The 20,001-nt window shown below is 35.7% G+C and overlaps 1 protein-coding gene across 2 annotated transcripts; it reads right to left on the bottom strand.

Annotated features, from left to right (window-relative positions):
- Positions 1-606: 606 nt before the first annotated feature.
- Positions 607-19,179, bottom strand: LOC126768264 (homeobox protein CDX-1). 2 transcript variants are annotated; one of them, XM_050486277.1, is made up of 4 exons: positions 18,749-19,179; positions 3,196-3,341; positions 2,340-2,507; positions 607-1,511 (listed from the first exon to the last, which is right to left on the bottom strand). In XM_050486277.1, the coding sequence occupies exons 1-4, from the start codon at positions 19,083-19,085 to the stop codon at positions 1,434-1,436; spliced, it is 729 nt and encodes a 242-aa protein (XP_050342234.1). In that variant the 5' UTR covers positions 19,086-19,179; the 3' UTR covers positions 607-1,433. The 2 variants fall into 2 exon arrangements, with proteins under 2 accessions (XP_050342234.1, XP_050342235.1); XM_050486278.1 differs by having other exon boundaries at positions 607-2,507.
- Between the last annotated feature and the right edge of the window lie 822 nt (positions 19,180-20,001).

Here is a 20,001-nt window from a genome sequence, read left to right as displayed (position 1 = left end):
TTAGAATTTCAAATCAATAATGACAGAAAGAGAGGATTCAGTATTCAACTAGGTTTAATAATTAAGGCCGTAAATCATTAATATTATAAAAAATACCTATCGGTAATATTGGTAAAATGAGTAACTATTTTGCTGCTCTTGTTTATTATTTATATAGGGATACGATGTTTTCAGGTAAAAATGAAAATAATAAAAAAATCGATTTACATGAATTTATTTAGTTTATCAAATGTGTTTCGTGGTGGTACATACAATACTTTTAATACTGTGTTCAAAACAATTTGCAATATTTCCAACGCAACATACTTCTATTACAACAAGCGCGATGCTACAATGCCCTGTGAATACTTTATAACATATTTATTCAACAATATTAGGCGTACTTGAAACTGTAATGTTAAAGATGAATGTAGCGCCAGAATAACATTGTGACAAGACAAAACGATAAACATAATAATAATATAAGTATTTTCAAATAATACCTACTACAGTATTTCATTATTTCAACAACACAAGAAAAGGTTCAATCAATCAAAATTAAATCAATTCTTTATAATAACGCGTGTGTTGAAAATTTGAAACCTTATTCCGAAAATTGAAAATTTATTCCGAGATAAAATTATATCTACTTTAAGCAATTATTTTCTAATATCTATTTACAGACACTTTAAACATTAGAAATAATCTCATTCAAATTAAAAAAAAAATGATTATATTTGTTTATTTCTCAACGCTACCGTGCAATAAATGTGCCATAAAATATGGTATATGATTTTATAAAGTTTAATGAGATTCTTAAAGGCATTTATAAATATAACGGCCATTTATTAACTATGTTGATTTGCCGATCTTTTAACAGACCTATATTTAAGCAAACAACTAGGCATAATTATATTCAAACTGTTAAGTAGTAACAGTTGCGCATACAAGTTTATATGTATTAATCTCATCAACGGCATTCATAACGTTGAGAAATATTAATGAATTTGAATAATACTTAAGGATTACAATATTATAAAAAATATAATTATCTATATTTACAGACACGGAAATACATTTTAATTAAAATAATTCTTATTCTACCTAGTAATAACATGCTAGGAAATCCTTACGGCGTGACCGCGTAAAAGGCACCTACTGACTTAAGTAACAGCACAGAAAATACAAATGAACTTTCACAACTCTTGGGTCTAGACTTCTCCCATTAAACACAACATAAGGCTACCATATCTCGGCGGAAAGAATCGTCATTAATGAAAAAGCCTAGAGCCCAAGGTGGTCTCCTATAGGAGTATAAGATGTAACGACTATTACTCAAAATAATAAAACTTACTTAACGATACTAGAATAAACTAACTAAGTGTATTTTCGCACGAAATATTCTTGTAAGAAAATTTCACTATCTATCACAAGACACAGAAGTCCTGTTGTGATCAGAGGAGAGAAACGGGTGCGACGCCCGGCACTAGAGGTTCGGCCACTCCTTGAAAAACCCCTTGGTGATAGTGATGGTGCATCATACCGTTCATCATCTGTTGATGATGCAACATTCGCACGAAATATTCTCGTAAGAACATTTCACTATCTATCACAAGACACAGAAGTCCTGTTGTGATCAGAGGAGAGAAACGGGTGCGACGCCCGTCACTAGAGGTTCGGCCACTCCTTGAAAAACCCCTTGGTGATAGTGATGGTGCATCATACCGTTCATCATCTGTTGATGATGCAACATTCGCACGAAATATTCTCGTAAGAACATTTCACTATCTATCACAAGACACAGAAGTCCTGTTGTGATCAGAGGAGAGAAACGGGTGCGACGCCCGTCACTAGAGGTTCGGCCACTCCTTGAAAAACCCCTTGGTGATAGTGATGGTGCATCATACCGTTCATCATCTGTTGATGATGCAACGTTTGCACGAAATATTCTCGTAAGAGCATTTCACTATCTATCACAAGACACAGAAGTCCTGTTGTGATCAGAGGAGAGAATCGGGTGCGACGCCCGGCACTAGAGGTTCGGCCACTCCTTGAAAAACCCCTTGGTGATAGTGATGGGGCATCATACCGTTCATCATCTGTTGATGATGCAACATTCGCACGAAATATTCTTGTAAGAACATTTCACTATTTATCACAAGTCTAATAAACGAGTAGTTAAAAATTAATGCACAAGCACATACGTTAACCCGATGGGGTATATTTTAATCACTGAGATTGAACTATGTGTACGTATCACTGTGTGCACAGAAGTCATGTTGTGATCAGAGGAGAGAAACGGGTGCGACGCCCGGCACTAGAGGTTCAGCCACTCCCTGAAAAACCCCTTGATGATAGTGATGGTGCATCATACCGTTCATCATCTGTTGATGATGCAACATAGTGGCACGGTGCAAATTTGCGTGTTGTAGGGATGCGTGATCACCCTTCTCCTTCATCGCGGCTTCTTCACGTTTTTTTACTTGTTTTCGCTCCTTTGCGCGGCGGTTTTGAAACCATATTTTGACCTGAAAGTAAATAAATAATTTAGAACGTCCAATTTTGTACCACACATAAAAGTTAAATATTGTATGAACATAGGTATACATTATTTAACGGTCGAAAAACAATATGGCAAATAAATTAGATAAGAGTTTGGTAAACACAGAATTGTTCATTTCCTATTGGTGTTTATGATTTATTTTAATTTTTATTTAGTATAAAAGACCGAGATGTAACATTTTAAATGCAATTAAAACGGACGGAAAAACAAATTTATTTTTGTATACACATGACTCACACAGAGTGTATTTTTATAAACATTATTACTTTGATGAGAATGTTTTTGTGGCCGATTGTAATGAAGATGCTCCGGCTCTTTATGAATATCAAACTGCGCACCAGATTTCATAGACCAGGCTTTTGCTCAAACCAGGAGCACTCTATATCCTAACTCTTAGGATCAATTCGTTTAAAGTCTTTCGAGGCACAGGAAATTTACATTGGGCCCCCTTTCTTGACAGAAAAATTCAATTACATTACTCGTCCCAATCTGGGATTATGATTTGCTTATCTACTTACTACTTACTAGTCATTAGAGCAACAAGCTAATAAGAATTATTATTAATATTTTAATGTAATTTTAAGCTATATGATATTGATGTACAATGTACATGTATCGTTTTATAGTAATTGATAAGTTGTTTGAATACTTACTTGTCTATCAGACAGGCTCAGGCTAATAGCGAGCTCAGACTTCCGTCGTACAGTGATGTATTTGTTATAGTGAAACTCCTTTTCTAGCTCCAGTCGCTGATGGTCACTGTACACCACCCGATATTTATCTTTTGTGCGTGTTTTCCCTGCAGTAATATATATTATTTTTATTAAATAACTTTATTACACACTCACAACGAAAAAAGAATAGACAAACACAAGTAAAAAATAAGAAAAACAAAAGTTCAAGAGAAGCGATGTTATATAAAAAAAAACTGTAGACCTCAACATGATGCGCGCAAGGGCGGTCTTATCACTCAAGTAGTGATCTCTTCCAGATAACCCTGCATTAATATGCTGGCAGGACCTAACGGGCGAGTGCATTGTACATACATATATAAATGTAAACAATACATACACAAAGATACATATATACATTTTTAAACATACAACATATATCAATACATATATACATAAATACATATATCTATTTACAATACAAATATTTATAACATTAAGAGATTTTTTTTTTATAAAAGAGGAAGAGAAGGAGCATATGGGCCACCTGATGGTAAGTGGTCACCAAACGCCCTTAGACATTGGCATTGTAAGAAATGTCAACCATCGCTTACATAGCCAATGCGCCACCAACCTTGGGAACTAAGATTTTATGTCCCTTGTGCCTGTAATTACACTGGCTCACTCACCCTTCAAACCGGAACACAACAATAATAAGTACTGCTGTTTTGCGGTAGAGTATCTGATGAGTGGGTGGTACCTACCCAGACGAGCTTGCACAAAGCTCTACCACCAGTAGTGGACAGATGAAGTGTGAAAGAAGTAGATAGGTTACAGAGATAGCTAATAGTTTTTAATATATTTCAATTAGTAAAGTTTTCTGATTATAAATAATACATATAATATAAATTCATGTCAATAATTTTTTTTTTTCATAAAGTTAATTGACTAATTCAAATCGACGTTTTTGTCCTTTGTGATTGTACTCGCCATTAAAGACTATATCTAAAGCCAATCAAGCGCAAATGAAATTCAAAGGATCTCATAAGGTGTAACCATTTACATAAGAGGGGAAAGTGTCCTCTCTTGGGCTCGATAACATTAATCCAGACGGTAAAGTACAGAGAAGCCGCGCACGTCGGCTTAGAATCATCAAGGGACCACACGGTGCGATTTACAATACTATATATTTTTGTATACCTTTAATTTTGATTATATATATTACATTTTTAGGTATATTGTTATTCTATTAATAAATAGTTATCTTTACTTACCGTTTACGCACTTGGATTGGTAATGTGGTAGAAGTAAGTTTTTAGTATATGTATAGTTAAACTTGTTTGTTTTATGAATTTTATGCATATTATGTTTCGTTTTTTTTTCTCTATATATTATCCAATAGAAGAAATTTTGAATGAACCTATTTCATTTGAGTGATTTGCGTCACAATAAAATAAAGGTTTCTACAATAATTATATAAATAAGGATTTTATTTTGTATGAACTATGTTTTTTGAATGGGTTTTCAATGTTTCATTTTTATGTTATCTGGTTAACTTGTAAATAATATCTGATTACATTATTTAAAAGCCCGAAAGAAATATTCATTTTTTAATAATGTATAGGTCCTACGCTATGGACCGTAATTTACACAAATAAGTATATAAAATAAGTACATTAAGTTGCGCCACCTATTTCTATTTATAAAATTTCCTCAATCTATCTAATTTAATATGATTGTTGTTCATTTTCATTCACGTAAATTATATATAACACATCTTGTGATCCATTTTTCTATAATATATTACGAAGAATACTTTATGACGATTAAATCAACTTTATCATCAACATGATCATCATATCAGCCGAAAGACGTCCACTGCTGGACAAAGGCCTCCCCAAGGATTTCCATGTTGGCCGGTCTTTATCAAATCAAAGAAATAAGTACATATGGCATAGTTATTAGTATTATTTTTTTTCTATAATCAATGCCGACTGATCAGAAATGTCGTGTAAATAGTGATTTACCATTAGGTATGTACTTACTTGTAGGTAGTGAAAAATAAATTCTTAAGATATATATATTATTTGGTTCCTGATTTAATTTCAAATTTCTCGGGTCAAACAGGTATATACTCGTAATAAACCATTCTTAAAATATAATGACATAAAAAAGTAGAGGTCAATTTCCACTACCGATGTCTTAATTTATCTACTCGTAGGGATTCTTTTTTGAATGGAAAAAAAACGAAAAAAAAAAACAAATAGAATTATCGTTAAGTATAGACTCGGGATAAGTAGGACTTATTATTCAATTAAAAAATAAAATCATTGCTGCTTACCACGATTGAGAATGATTACTCAAAACTACAATTACATATCTAATTATTTAAATGTATTCAAGAATGAAGAAAGTCGATTATGTATTAAAGAGTAGATTATTGTAGAGTATTGTAGAGTATTGTAGAGTAGAGTAGATGTGTTTCGAGTCAACATTTTAATGCCTAAAAAGCTAGATGATGTCATCCTCAGATTAGACAAGACGACAATCATAATTACTTCGTCGTTGTTATCCATTTGTAATCTAACGGTACGTACCGAGCGCTATATGCGTAAATGATCCTAATAAACAGGGAAATACATAGGATATTTTTACTATTCCGTCGAAAATGGTAATTTTTATTTACATTTTTTATCTTTACCTTAGATTTCTCAACAGTAAAATTACCAAGATACGTAGATCTGTTGACACGGCACTAAGACAGAGCTGAGGTGTCTGCTTGTATACTCAGAGTGTGTAAATATCCCTTATCTCGGTATTAGGGACTTCATAAATTATGTTTGTCACATACAAGAATGATACTTGAATTAGGTATAAATAAATGTTACGCAATTCTTTCAAACGTTTTATCTATTTTATTTGCCTCAAATAATAAATGTGTTATTTGTTAATGAATATTTAATTAAACTGCTCGAGCAATAATTAATTTTTAGAAAACAACAAAAGCAAAAATAATTAACCTTATATGTATCACCATATAGTAGGTAAATAACGTTATAAATAAAATTATCATTGCTCAAGTCTTGCGCAAGTTTATATATATCAATACAATTTGTTATGCTACCTCCTGCAAGGATACGTATGTCAGTATATCTCCGATATAAAAGGTCAAAAGTCAACACCGTGACATGTTTTCGTACGCGAGTTCGAAAAACTATAACAATATTGTTCATATAGATGTAAGGAGATAAACTCTTTAGATTTCCCGAATGACAGAAAATTATAACTTAAATAAATTTCCTGTTAAGAAAGCAAACAAAAGACGAACTAGTAAGTTAAACAAATATCCCTATCTATAGGCGATGCAGTGTTTGATAGGAGTCGTTAATTTTCGTGGTAAACAGTGGCCGGCCGGGCACCTTGTATCGTCTGCCCTCACACATTGCGGTGTGCTTTTGTAATCTCAACAGATAACAGTTATAATATTTATATTGTTTTGTTAGTTCATACAGGTCTTGTAACTGGATCGTTTCGATGTCAAATCCATATTCATTCTTTCAGTTAATTTCATTACATGTATTCTCACTATTCGAAAAATCAACTACGACCAAACCACATATAAAATACAGTCTTCATAAATATATGTTAACATAAACGTTTAATTACATGCAAGAAGGAAAACCAATAGCGAAACTAAAACTGGTTGAACCAGCTTCTGGCACGTTATTTAAAATAACTAGGGAAATAATAATTGTTCTTTGTGGTGACGAATTACATTGAGTATTTTTGACCTATTGACATTATACTGAAGTGATAACTATTAAACTAAAAAGCAAAGGATCGTAAGAACGACTGTTATCATGGTAGATTTAAAAAAAAAAATATTGTTTGTGGTGAGCAAACAGCGCGGGCGGGCGCGGCGTTCGAGGGCGGATAGCACTTTTAGTCAGCTGCTATCATAGACAAATACACTGCCAGATAAACCAGCTCGGGACGGGGTGCATTGTAACCGCCATTGTACAAGCCTCGATTTCATGTAGATATATAGCTAGATGATTACCGTAACAGCCTGTGAATGTCCCACTGCTGGGCTAAAGGCCTCCTCTCCTCTTTTTGAGGAGAAGGTTTGGAGCTTATTCCACCACGCTGCTCCAATGCGGGTTGGTAGCTAGATGATTAATTAATATAAAAACATAACATCTGTCCTAATTAAAATAGTAAAGTAAAAAGTAAAAAAAAATGGTAGATTTGATAGGATTTTTTCAATTATGGGGCCAAATATATTCTTTTGCTTTAGTTAACTATAAAGCTACAACTATGATAAATATAAAAAATTAACGATGCATAGGTACAATAATTAAAAGTACCAAAGCGTAGTGAATAGTAAAAAAATATATATTTACATAAACACGCTCTGTGTGATTTAAAATGATGAAGTTCAATATTGGTAAATAATGATCGTCGCTGATACACATATCTGACGATGGGATTACATGTGTTCATAGCTGATATCAAAATCAGGCGGCTGCATGTTGAACACGATGTTGAACACGATTTGTAAAAGGGAAACAATTACTAATCGACAAGTTATCGGTTACGCTCAACGCTTTGTCGGTCTGCCGAAATCCACGCTTACATTAATACGCGATAATCGCGACTAGCTTGTGATAGCGGCGCCTTTGAACATGTTGATCCAACAGCGCATATCGCTCGGTTACCTTCTTGTAAGCGCTTGTAATGCGTTTTTGATGGAGAGGGCGCGGCCGCTATCAAGTATCACGGCGATAAACTCGTTGGAGAACTATTGTGATATGTTTTAAAGTGACGCTGATCCTATTTTGATAGAATTGGTGAAGATCAGATTGCAGATATTGCAGGAATCACATCATCGGTTCGACATCACACGATATGAGGTAGCTGTCGAATTAATCCATAAAATTCTCGAGGGACGTAGGGCCTGTTTAAAGGGCTCTATAGGAGGCGGGTCGTAAAGCGGCAGTTCGGCAACTTTATGTACTGCGTTACGTTCATTTAGGGCTCGAATTCGACCCGACGGCTTCGGCGAGTCCATCTCCGCCTACCTAAATCGAGTTCTAATAGCCAAATAGTTATTTTCATATCTGAACATGACAACTTTGAATTTAATCAAAAAAAAATATTATGTGATACAGTAGCAACAGTAACAGCCTGTTAATATCCCACAGCTGGGCTAATGCCTCCTCTCCCTTTTGAGGAGAAGGTTTAGAGCTTATTCCCCCACGCTGCTCCAATGCGGGTTGGTAGAATACACATGTGGCAGAATTTCAATGAAATTAGACACATGCAGGTTTCCTCACGATGTTTTCCTTCACCGCCAAGCACGAGATGAATTATAAACACAAATTAAGCACATGAAAATTCAGTGGTGCTTGCTTGATCGTGGGTTCAAGCCCGGGCTTGAATCCACGATCATCGGTTAAGATCCACGCGTTCTAACCACTAGGCCCTCTCGACTCATGTGGTCTCATATTTCTCTTGAAAACAATACAATCAACCATAATATGTTTACAAAATAAAAGGCAAAAGATTAGAACCATTAATCAATCATTGTTCTTACGACAGACGTCACGCGTAGTTTTACACAAATTCGCAAACCAAATAACTCGACAGAAGAGATTGATGACGGATAATGGCTATTAATTATCCAAGTTTGCAAGCTGGGAGATAGTTGTCAGCGTGATGTCATAATACAAAAGAAGCGTTAAAACATCGATTAGTTACGAACTCAATTTACACAAACAATAATCTCCTACTGTTCGCTTCTGAATGTTTTTGGCCAGCTACTGGACTCCCTGCGGCGTAGACACCACGCGATGAAAGATGATTTCAACACTAATTTTTTTACTACCCATAATTTCAATATACCTATTAAAGGACAACAATCACAAAAGAGCGTATTCGTCATACCTTGGTAGGCAGAACGTCGATACACTCTCCTGCTGAGCGAATCCTCTACTTGAATTTGTAAATAGACAATACTATAGACAAAATATAGAGAATTATTTCCAAGAACGTTCCCGCGTTTGTGCAAACAAAACAAAATAAATAAAGACAGAAAGGTTATTGTATACATTAGACTCTAGTTATGCATTGTACATGTGGTTACATATTATAAATGAAAAGTAAATAAGAGAGATTATTGATATAACATAATGCATTGTTGAGATGTTATATTGAAAAGTGGAGATATATATATTGATGCAATAGATAATATGTACTGATTTTAATGTAACAAAGATAAAAGCTTGTTCTAGAACTACGTGTAAGTAGGTAACGTTCGAGCCTATTAATGTTTTAAAATCAAAAGTAATTCGAAAAATTTGATCCTTTTACCTTTTTTCCGGCAGTAATAATATATTTTAACTATTCCAAGAAAATTTTGCAGATGTGAAGCAGCGAACAAAGTAAAGACAACAGCTAAGTGCGATTACAATAGAGTGCGCCAAGCGAAGTTGGCAAAGATTTAACTTTTCTGTCCCGGGGGCGCCATTGGCGGTGATTGTCGCCGGGAGCAGCCCCGCTTTTCCGGACCCCGGGCTTCCGGGATTAATTGCTCTCACAGTGCACTCACTCCCTTGGCTCGCGTTAAAACGGAACGTTACAGTAAGCGCAAAATAACATCTAAGTAATGTTATGCCCAATAATAATTGCTGCGCATAACAATCACTCCAGCGGGAAATTTTAAACAGTGCAACATTTATAATTCCGTTAAATTACTTTTGCTTTAGTTTTATATTTAGTTTATTTATGAACATTGCGATGTTTTTTTTAATGTATCTTAAAAATTTTATTCATCAACTATCCCATAAGTTCAGCGTTCAAACGGATCGGGTTACAAAGCGGTACTCCTAGAAATTACATAAGAAACCCAAAACTTCACACTATATTTATTTATAATAACAACGTGAATGTACTGATACAAAGTGAACTTCGATATTATTCAGTTCCTCCTTCTATTTAAAGGCTGAGAAACACGAACAATAATAACAGCTAAGTAAGGCAAGAGAAACCTACCTAGAAACTAGAAGAAAGTGTACGTAATATGTATCGAAAACAATGATCGTGACTTATATTTTAAAATTAAAACCTTTATTCGTAAATAAACAGAAGAAATACCTCAGACCTGAGAAGATCCATCAGAAGAAACGTAGAGACAGAAGACGTGTATATTTTTCTTTGATTTATTCTATTTCTTTCTTTTATTCTATACATAGCGATTGCACACAATAAGAATCAGATCTTAGTGTATTTCCTTTTCTTGCAATTAACGTTGCGTGAAATAACAGCCTACTGGCTACTATTATAGTAAACCCACTATTCAATTAAAACTGATACAATCTTTAACAGTACATAACAGTTTATATATTTGATACAAATCTTGATAAATTAACATAATCAAATCGTGATGTTTAAATGTGTTAAACATTTTTTTCATAATTTATGCATAGTTCATATTTATTATATATGTACCTATATTTACATATGTATTTTTAGTAGTGTATTAAACGCGTAACTTCTTTCTTTATAAAGTATGTCAAACCAATTAAAAAGAAATGAATCGTTTTGTTAATATTAAATTCAGACTCCATTCGATGACATTGTTTTAACAAATTATGACAACACGAGAAGAACAAAGTTTACGAAAAAAACCTAACAAGAAACCGATATTATCTGCTAATTTACTTTGTAAACGACGAGTAAGTACCTATAGCAATACATTGTCGCTCTAAAAAAACTGGCGCTTAAATTAATTGTTCATTATTTTTATTTACTTATTTAAATTGTTCTACGTTTTTTTTTATTTAGGAGGCGCTGTAGCAATCTCGCCTAAAGCGCTGATAGTGCTAAAACCGCTGAGCGATTATCCACCCGCCTTGGTAAGCGCTATGTGAATTTGAAGTAGTTATTTTTATAATTATTTTTTAACTAAACCTAAACAAAACAGTATTCTACCTCATATTCCATGATAGGACATTTAATATTTGACGTATTTTCATAAATACCGCTTAGCCGTTTAAGCGTGATTGATGGATCAAAATCCTAACAAAGAAATAGATTACCTACAAGGTTCTGAGTATATTACTGGATAAGCCAACACAAAAAGAACTAAAGTAAGCAGTGTTACTCCTATTAAGCCTCGGAAAGTATACATAAACCCTTTGGTTCCCTTCTTAATCCCTCCTTGATCTCTGGTGAGAGTGAAATAATATAAGAGCGCACATAAGCCAGATTATATATTTTTGCATTATAATGTTATCTTTGCTTAGTTGTGGCAAAAAATGTTCAGTACGTCATCATTTTTCTTACCAATTATTAAGAAAAATAACATTTAAAAAAATGAACAAATTATCAAAAGTTTAAATCTTAACTAATCAACCGATCATCATGAAATACACGTACATTTGTATACACGTTGTCAGCCTTTCGGAAAAGGACATAGTTTCCTAACAACTCCCTGCCACCTCAAACGTGGACAAAGCCGCGACCGAAAACTAGTATAATATAAAACTCTACTAAACTTCTTTAAAAATTATTTTAAAATCGAAACTGCATATTAATTACTAAAGAATATGTTTTTACCGACCATAGTTTTTCCAATAATTCAAGAATGTTTAAATAAATAACTGCATATAATGAAGACCTCTGCGACCTGATGAAGCAATAAACACAAATTTGGGGTAACCTGTATAAGTGACCCACACATTAAATATAAGTTTTATGTACATGTACCTATTTTTTATTAAGACCGAGAGTATTTATTCTCACATTTAAAATTGACAAATGCATTTAATTTTTTTTAAATAATAGGAAACCATACATTTTTTTAATTAACTAGGATACAATATCTTCGTATTATATTATCGAGGTATTAAGGTAGGTATATAAATACGAAATAATATTTCTAACTTGGCTTAAAGTGTAAAACAAAAGGCAAAATTTAAGTGAATTTAAGTATTTTTATCTAGTATTGGCAATAGAATTATATCTATTAATTTTAAAATTTATATTAAATACCAGATAACGTTCACTATTTCACCTTTAAAAATAAATACAGATTAATAGCTGCATTCGATTCGGAATAGATAAACAATAAAGAAACAATCGATACGAAACGTAATATTTATATCTCGTTAGCATTTTAATCAAATAATTGTTATGCAGTCCGAGTCAAAGGCAATACGACCGTCAAAACATAGCCGGAAAAATTGCAATCTGTCTCGCAAAGCTCGTCTTGTCCGTTCTTTCGACCTTCCCAATCCGGTCCACATTCGAATGTATTTTAAGAACAAATCAAAATATTTACAATTACGTATTAGAGCGTAATAGTGTTGTTATTTGACTCTTATATAAAAATAAACCCTTATGGGAATATTAGGTGACTAGCTGACTCTGTTCTTGTCTTGTCTTAACTAATAGACAGACGGACGTCTGTCTATCAGTTAAGACATCAACATATTGAGCAAAGTTAAAAACTATCTAACTAGCATATATTTGAAATGAGTGAGTTGGAACGTCGCTCACGATGGACCGGATAGAAATGTTGGGCTTGAAGGTCTCCATCTCTAAAACGGAGGCCCTCTTATTCCACGGTCCACGTCGGGGTCCCCCTCGTGGAGCGTTTATCACAGTCCAAGGGACAGTGATAAAGGTGAAGGCCCAGATGAGGTATCTGGGTCTGATCCTGGACGGAAGATGGAGCTTCAGGCAGCACTTTGTCCAATTGAGCCCGAAACTCATTAATGCCGCAGCCGCCTTAGGCCGCCTCCTACCTAATGTGGGAGGGCCGGAATCACCATGCCGGTGATTATACGCCGGTGTACTGCGCTCCATGGCGCTATATGATGCACCCATATGGGTAGACGCTCTCACCGCTCGTATAGCGGTCAGAGCGGTACGAGGTTACCGTACGGTGTCGTGGACGGCGGCGACACTTCTTGCGAGTGATCCGCCCTGGGAACTCCAAGCCGAGGTACTCGCGGAAGTGCATCGATTTCGGGTGGAAGCCAGGGCGAATGGCGACCGTCTAGGATCAGCGGAGGTGGGGCGAATCAGGTCTGTAGCCCAACAAGCTCTCATTCGCAGATGGGAGGAGGATCTGGGATCCCCATCAGCAGGCCTGGCGACAGTGGAGGCGATCCGCCCCCACTTGAATCGCTGGGTAACAAGAAGGAGCGACACACTTACGTTTAGACTGACGCAGGTGCTTACTGGGCACGGCTGCTTCGGTAAGTACCTGCACGGGATAGCGAGGCGGGAGATATCACCCTCCTGCCATGAGTGTGGTGCGCCACTGGACACGGCACATCACACTTTGACGGAGTGTGCTGCGTGGGGGCCCCAGAGGCATACCCTAGCGGCGATAGTTGGCAGAGACATCTCGCTGCCGAGCGTGATTAATGCTATGCTTGGCAGCGAGAGGTGTTGGATGGAGATGGTCTCTTTTTGCGAGTGTGTTATGTTGCAGAAGGAGGTCGCGGAGCGAGAGCGAGAGACGAGGTCAGCCGCCGCTGATTCGCTCCGCCGAAGAAGACCCGGGAGGAGGCGCCGACGCTATGCTCACCTTCTTCCCCCACCGTCAGGGCCGCTGGGGTTAGGGGGGTACTCAGTACCCCGAGAACCCCCTAAGAATTGAGGCCGCTTGAGCGGGCCAACCGTCGGTGCGTCACGGTAGGATGCGCAAGCGATCCCGTGACGCCCCTTCGACAAGACGGAGTGGGTACCGCTGGTTTTTTAGTGGGTATTCCGGCGCCTTCAGTGCCGGCGAGCCCCACATACCCCCCCACCTCATGTGGGGGAAACGCATAAAAGCGTTTTTCCAGCGAAAAAATATATATATATATATATATAAAAATATAAATATATATGTATATATACAAATAATGTATGGCATTTGTGGTCTACGAGAAAGCCAAAGATGTCATATCGACTGGAGATATATCGAGGTACTGAGATGTCAGTACACTGTCAGTAGACTGTAAGACGAAGGCGATCCAACTGCGCTGAGGGGTGAGACAAGGGGATGTAATATCCCCGAAACTGTTCACCAACGCGTTGGAAGACGTTTTCAAGACGCTGGATTGGACTAGGTATGGAGTCAATGTAAACGGCGAGTACATCTCACACCTTCGATTTGCTGACGATATCGTCATCATAGCAGAGTCGCTGGAACAACTCACCGAAATGCTGCGTAGCCTAGGCGAGTCTTCCCGGTGTGTCGGTCTCGGTATAAACTTGGACAAGACCAAGGTCATGTTCAATAGGCATGTCGTGCCGGGACCGATATACGTCGAGGGGAAACCTCTCGAAGTTGTTAGTGAATATACCTACCTAGGACAGATAATACAAGTCGGTAGGAACAACTTCGAGAAGGAAGCCGATCGAAGAATTCGCTTGGGATGGGCAGCATTTGGCAACCTTCGTCAAGTGCTCCAGTCGTCTATACCGCAATGTTTGAAGACGAAAGTCTTCAACCAATGCGTCTTACCTGCCATGACATACGGTGCCGAAACGTGGACACTACTGCGGGACTAGTCCACAAATTCAAAGTCGCTCAGCGTGCTATGGAGCGAGCTATGCTCGGAGTATCTTTGAAGGATAAGATCAGAAATGAGATTATCCGGAAAAGAACCGGAGTCACCGACATAGCTTGCAAAATTAGCAGGCTGAAGTGGCAGTGGGCTGGTCACGTATGTCGTAGGACCGATGGCCGTTGGAGCAGACGAGTCCTAGAGTGGAGACCGCGAATCGGCAAGCGCAGCGTAGGGCGCCCTCCAGCCAAGTGGACCGACGACCTTAAGAAGGTGGCGGGCACCAACTGGATGCGGAAGGCGGAGGACAGGGAGCTTTGGCGCACCTTGGGAGAGACCTATGTTCAGCAGTGGACAACGATTGGCTGTTGATTGATTGATTGATTGATATTGTTGATTAATAATAATTAAAATACTTTTATCAGTACGATCAATAATAACAAAATAGGTAAGTTTGTCTATTACTATACCTATTATTATTTTTAAATTTTATATTTACCAATTATATTTTTCAAGAAAATAATAAGTATTATTTTTATTTTTTTAAGGCAATTACCTCGTAATGTAAACGTAAACTACATATTATTATGTGGATTTACTAACCACGCGTACTCGTAACAAAATAAGTAATGATTCAATCACTATTCCTCAAGAACTTCTCATATTATAATTAGAATAATTGGTTTGTCAACAAATTTGGAAATTTGGCATGAACCTATTTCTAATGTTCGTGTTTATTTGAAATTTTGCAAGTATTTCATTCGTATGACAAGACCTACCAAATCTTTTTTATATATTACAAAACTGATATATGGGACAAAGGCTAAGAAAGTATTTTTTAGATTTTTTAACATTAAGGGGAAAATTGGAGGAGTAGCTATGATGGATTTTACTCGTACTAACGTAAGTCGAAAAGGAAAACAAGGATAAATAAATCTTATTGTATCATAGAATAGATCCGACGATGGAACTTTAGCGTGTAGGCTATCTTGAGATACAGAGGCGTATATTATTCAGAGGCGAATCCAGGTGTGAGGCTAGCCAATACTCACAGACCAAATTATATAAATACCGAAATAATATTTTTTGAGAACCTTTTACTGACTGATCAATACATTATAATAATCTAATAAGAAATTATTATGATTTCGTCACCATGCCAAATATGAAGTACAACAAAAAAGGCGATATGCTGACGGCAAAGAACCAAGAAATTTAAAAATGGAATATTTTCAATGTCTACTAGTGAAGCTGTCGAGTTTGGGTCACTTTGTCTTGACTAGTTCTATAATAAAACATTAAACATTAATAGACATAATAAAACATTATACAGTCGTTTTTAATATTATTTTTAATCTTTTTCTTTAATTATTAACATTTAATTAAAATTACAATTGAACTAGATAGATATACTTCTTTAAAAAATATAATTTCTATACTTCGAAAAGGTTTCAAATTAATATGGCTTACTTTTTAATATGATCTTTTTGTCTTTTTCGGAAATTAAACTGTTTGTACATCACAATACAATTTTCAATTAAATTACAGTAATAGATCAGTATGTACCTAGAAAAGATACATATTTATAATACCGTTAATGAATTGCATACATCAATTTAAACAACTAGTAACTTGATATATTCCTAAATAATTCTAGTTTAAGCAAATAATACTAGAATAATCCACTACTATGTCTGGCCAGTAGTATTATACGGTAGTGAGGCATGGATTTTGCAAGCTGATACCCAGAAACGTCTAGAAGCTTTTGAGATGTGGTGTTACCGCAGAATGCACCGTATTAGCTGGACACATAAAGTTTCGAACGAAATTGTCTCCAGCGCGTCGACAGTAGCCGAAAGTTACTGCAAACCGTTAAAAAGGGAAAAGCCGAGTATTTGGGCCACGTCTTGAGATACGAGCGATACCAACTGCTCCAAATTATAATGATGGGCAAAGTAGAGGGCAAACGACGCGCTGGAAGAAGAAAAAAAAGTCCTGGTTGCGCAACATCCGCGAATGGACGAAGATCGCCAGCGTGGAAAAACTATTTCGCTTTGCGCGACCGCGAAAAATTCGCTGAGCCAACGGCCAACCTCCAGTGGTGGAGAGGCACAAGAAGAAGAAGCAAATAATTTTTCGATGACAAAAAAAATAGTTTGTTATTCGTATTATTTATATATTTATTATTAATAAATCACCAACCCGCACTGGAGCAGCGTGGTGGAATAAGCTCCAAACCTTCTCCCCAAAAAGGGAGAGGAGGCCTTAGCCCAGCAGTGGGACATTTACAGGCTGTTACTGTATTAATAAATCTATTATTTGGTACCAGATTGTAATATAAACTTATTAAAACTGTTTATAATTAATAAATATTTCGAACCAATGGTAACTTTAAAAGTAATTCATCTTGTAAAATGACGACTGAAATTGCTTATAGGAGATGAAAGAATAATTTGATTTCTAGTACGTACAGGTATGTAAGTAACAGTCTGTAAATGTCCCACTGCTGGACTAAGGCCTCATCTTCTTTTTTGTGGAGAAGATTTGGAGCTTATTCCACCACGCTGCTCCAATATGGGTTGGTGGAATAAGCTCCAAACCTCCAACCACACATACAGCAGAATTTCAGTGAAATTAGATACACGTATGAGGAAACCCTTACGATATTTTCCTTCACCGTCAAGCACGAGATGAATTATAAACGCTAATTAAGGACATTCAAATTCAATGGTGCTTGCCCGGGTCGAATCCACGATCGTCTTGGTTTTTTTTTTCGGGTGCCAAAAACTGTGTTCAAAAGCTTTAAATGAAATTTTATATGTAACACAGTATCTAACTAAAATAAATAACAATTTATATAATTAGGTACCTAATGAAATAATTTAATTGATAAAGTTTTATACTTTTTTTTTATAAATGGAGGATGAATTTGAATACCTATCTAGCATTGTATAGAAAGACAATTTTCTTAATAGGTAAAGTCTATTGCAATTATGTTTTAGATACATTACTGTATCTTCTGTTTAGATAAATTTAAAAGAATGTCAAGATGTACAATATTTATAATATATGTATACTATATTACATTCATTACGAATTATATTATTAAGAGTTTATATTCTATCAGTATTGTGTGTACATAATAGGTAATAATAACTTTATAAATAAATATTTTAAAGTGTTGGATAAATATTTTGGGTAACTTAATAACGGTCAATTATGGTTAATCAAGGTATGGGCATAAAAAACAAACCTTCATAATAAATCATTTATAATAAGTATGTATATAAACAAAGAAATATAATTATATCGGATGAAATGTTTTTCTAAGTGACATATTGTGCTGAAACAAGGGGTATGAGTTTCTTTTTTTCGGAGATAAATTATTATAATTCGTTAAACTTTGGTACCAATACCAAGATAATATATATATGCAATGATATATAAATATAGTTAGGGCCTAAAACTCAAGTTTTAATTCTTAACACTGTTTACATTTTTCTAGCTTTGTATATATGTCTAATAAAAAAAAATACAGATCCCTCCATAGTATTTTTTTTTAATTTCGTTGTGGATAACGTTTAATTTTCAGCAAAAGTTTGCTTAGGAATGTATATTGCAATGTAATAATTAATTATTCAAAGAACATGAAACATCCATTTTTTGTGTTTCTAAAATATAGGTGCACCTAGGACGATCATTAGAAAATTATCAGTGTGTGTTGGTCAAAAGAGCTTTTCCGAGTTCTATAAGATACCATATGCCTGTATGACTATACATACTTTTTTTAATAAACTTAAATATCCAAGGTAAATGGAGAAATGCCCACCTATTGGCATTGATATCTTTATTATATTGATACCTTGATATCTTTATATTTGAAACCTAACCTTATTTATTATCGTTTATAGACATATTGATAAACACAATTAAAAAAAAATTGATAGAAGGTAGATGAAAATAAAAACCTGGATTGGGTTGTGTCTGGTAGCTTTGTTTTTTCATCCACTGATAGGGGGACGTTGAATTAGCCGGCGGCTGTGAGGGCCTCGACCCACTGGATCCTGGACTGGCTAGGTCTCCACGGGCAGGAGATGGCATTTGAGCGATATCTCTTTCCCCTGGCTCTCTCTTGAAATGATGAGGATCCGGATGGGCCGGCCATTCGCCTCCCGCCGGAGTTCCGTTCCAAGCGCACCATTGTTGATCCTCAAAATTTTGGTGTTGCCACCCGTACCATCCCCCCGCGCCGTACTGTCCGCCCTTGCCCTGGTACATGGCGAGCGAATTAACGTAATTCACCATCTTTTGACCACCGTCCGAGCACCGCACATACACTCGCTGTCACAACACTACCGAGTCGGAGTACGGCTGTCTATGAAACGTTCAATACACAACGCGGGATCTTACTCGACTGAGGTGAGGACGGATCTGTCGACTATTGCGATACGGGCTGGGAGAGGGGAGAAGGGCGGGTGCCGCACGACCAATAGGAAAGCGCCTACTTTAAACCCGCCCCGATATCAAATCGCCCGCCGCGCCCCACGCTATCATTTAATTTGCCTAATTAAAACAAAAATAATGGACACCGCTGTAATGAACTCGGACTAAACACGACTGAAATATTTTTACTTTTATTAAGTTGAAATTGTATGAAAAAAATATTGTAACAGTTCATTTAATTAAAATAATACTTTTAAATTAAAAAAAAAATTACACATAACTAATATCAATTTGATTACCTACGTATTATTATAAGTATATACTTTAATATGGATAGTCTCTCTGTACGCAGACAATTATTAGATCTCTCTTTCCTATTTAAGATAATTCGTAACGAGATCGACTGTACTTACTTTCTTGAAAAGATATACTATCGTATTCCAAGGCGCAATGTTCGTAGTTTTCTGGGCACTTTTGATGTCAGAATATCAAAAACGAAATTAGGATGTAATGCACCAATGCCTAGATCATCACGGTTGTACAATGGTTTTTGTCAAGATCTATATATTTTTAATGACTCTGCCATGATTTATCGTAAACGGGCGCTAGAATTGTTGAGAGATGCAAATAAATAATAAATAAATAAATAAATAATAAATAATGTTATCTTAATTTTATTTTGTATTAATTAGTATATTTTTAGTAATTTTTTGTAACGTAAACTTTGCATGAATTCAATGAATTATTTAATTTTAATTTGTACCTATATCAATTCAAA

This window comes from Nymphalis io, chromosome 4 (genome assembly GCF_905147045.1).
Source record: "Nymphalis io chromosome 4, ilAglIoxx1.1, whole genome shotgun sequence".
Lineage (NCBI taxonomy): Eukaryota > Metazoa > Arthropoda > Insecta > Lepidoptera > Nymphalidae > Nymphalis > Nymphalis io.
The sequence above is the reverse complement of the archived record's forward strand: the minus strand, read 5'-3'. Positions and strand labels throughout refer to the sequence as shown.

What these genes read in the sequence shown, in the direction of transcription:
- LOC126768264 (XM_050486277.1), bottom strand. Translation starts at nt 19,085, where the DNA reads ATGGTGAATTACGTTAATTCGCTCGCCATGTACCAGGGCAAGGGCGGA. An exon ending in CCAGACACAACCCAATCCAG is followed by an intron (nt 3,342 to 18,748) that starts GTTTTTATTTTC and finishes ATATTACTGCAG; the next exon opens with GGAAAACACGCACAAAAGAT. An exon ending in TGAGCCTGTCTGATAGACAA is followed by an intron (nt 2,508 to 3,195) that starts GTAAGTATTCAA and finishes ATTTACTTTCAG; the next exon opens with GTCAAAATATGGTTTCAAAA.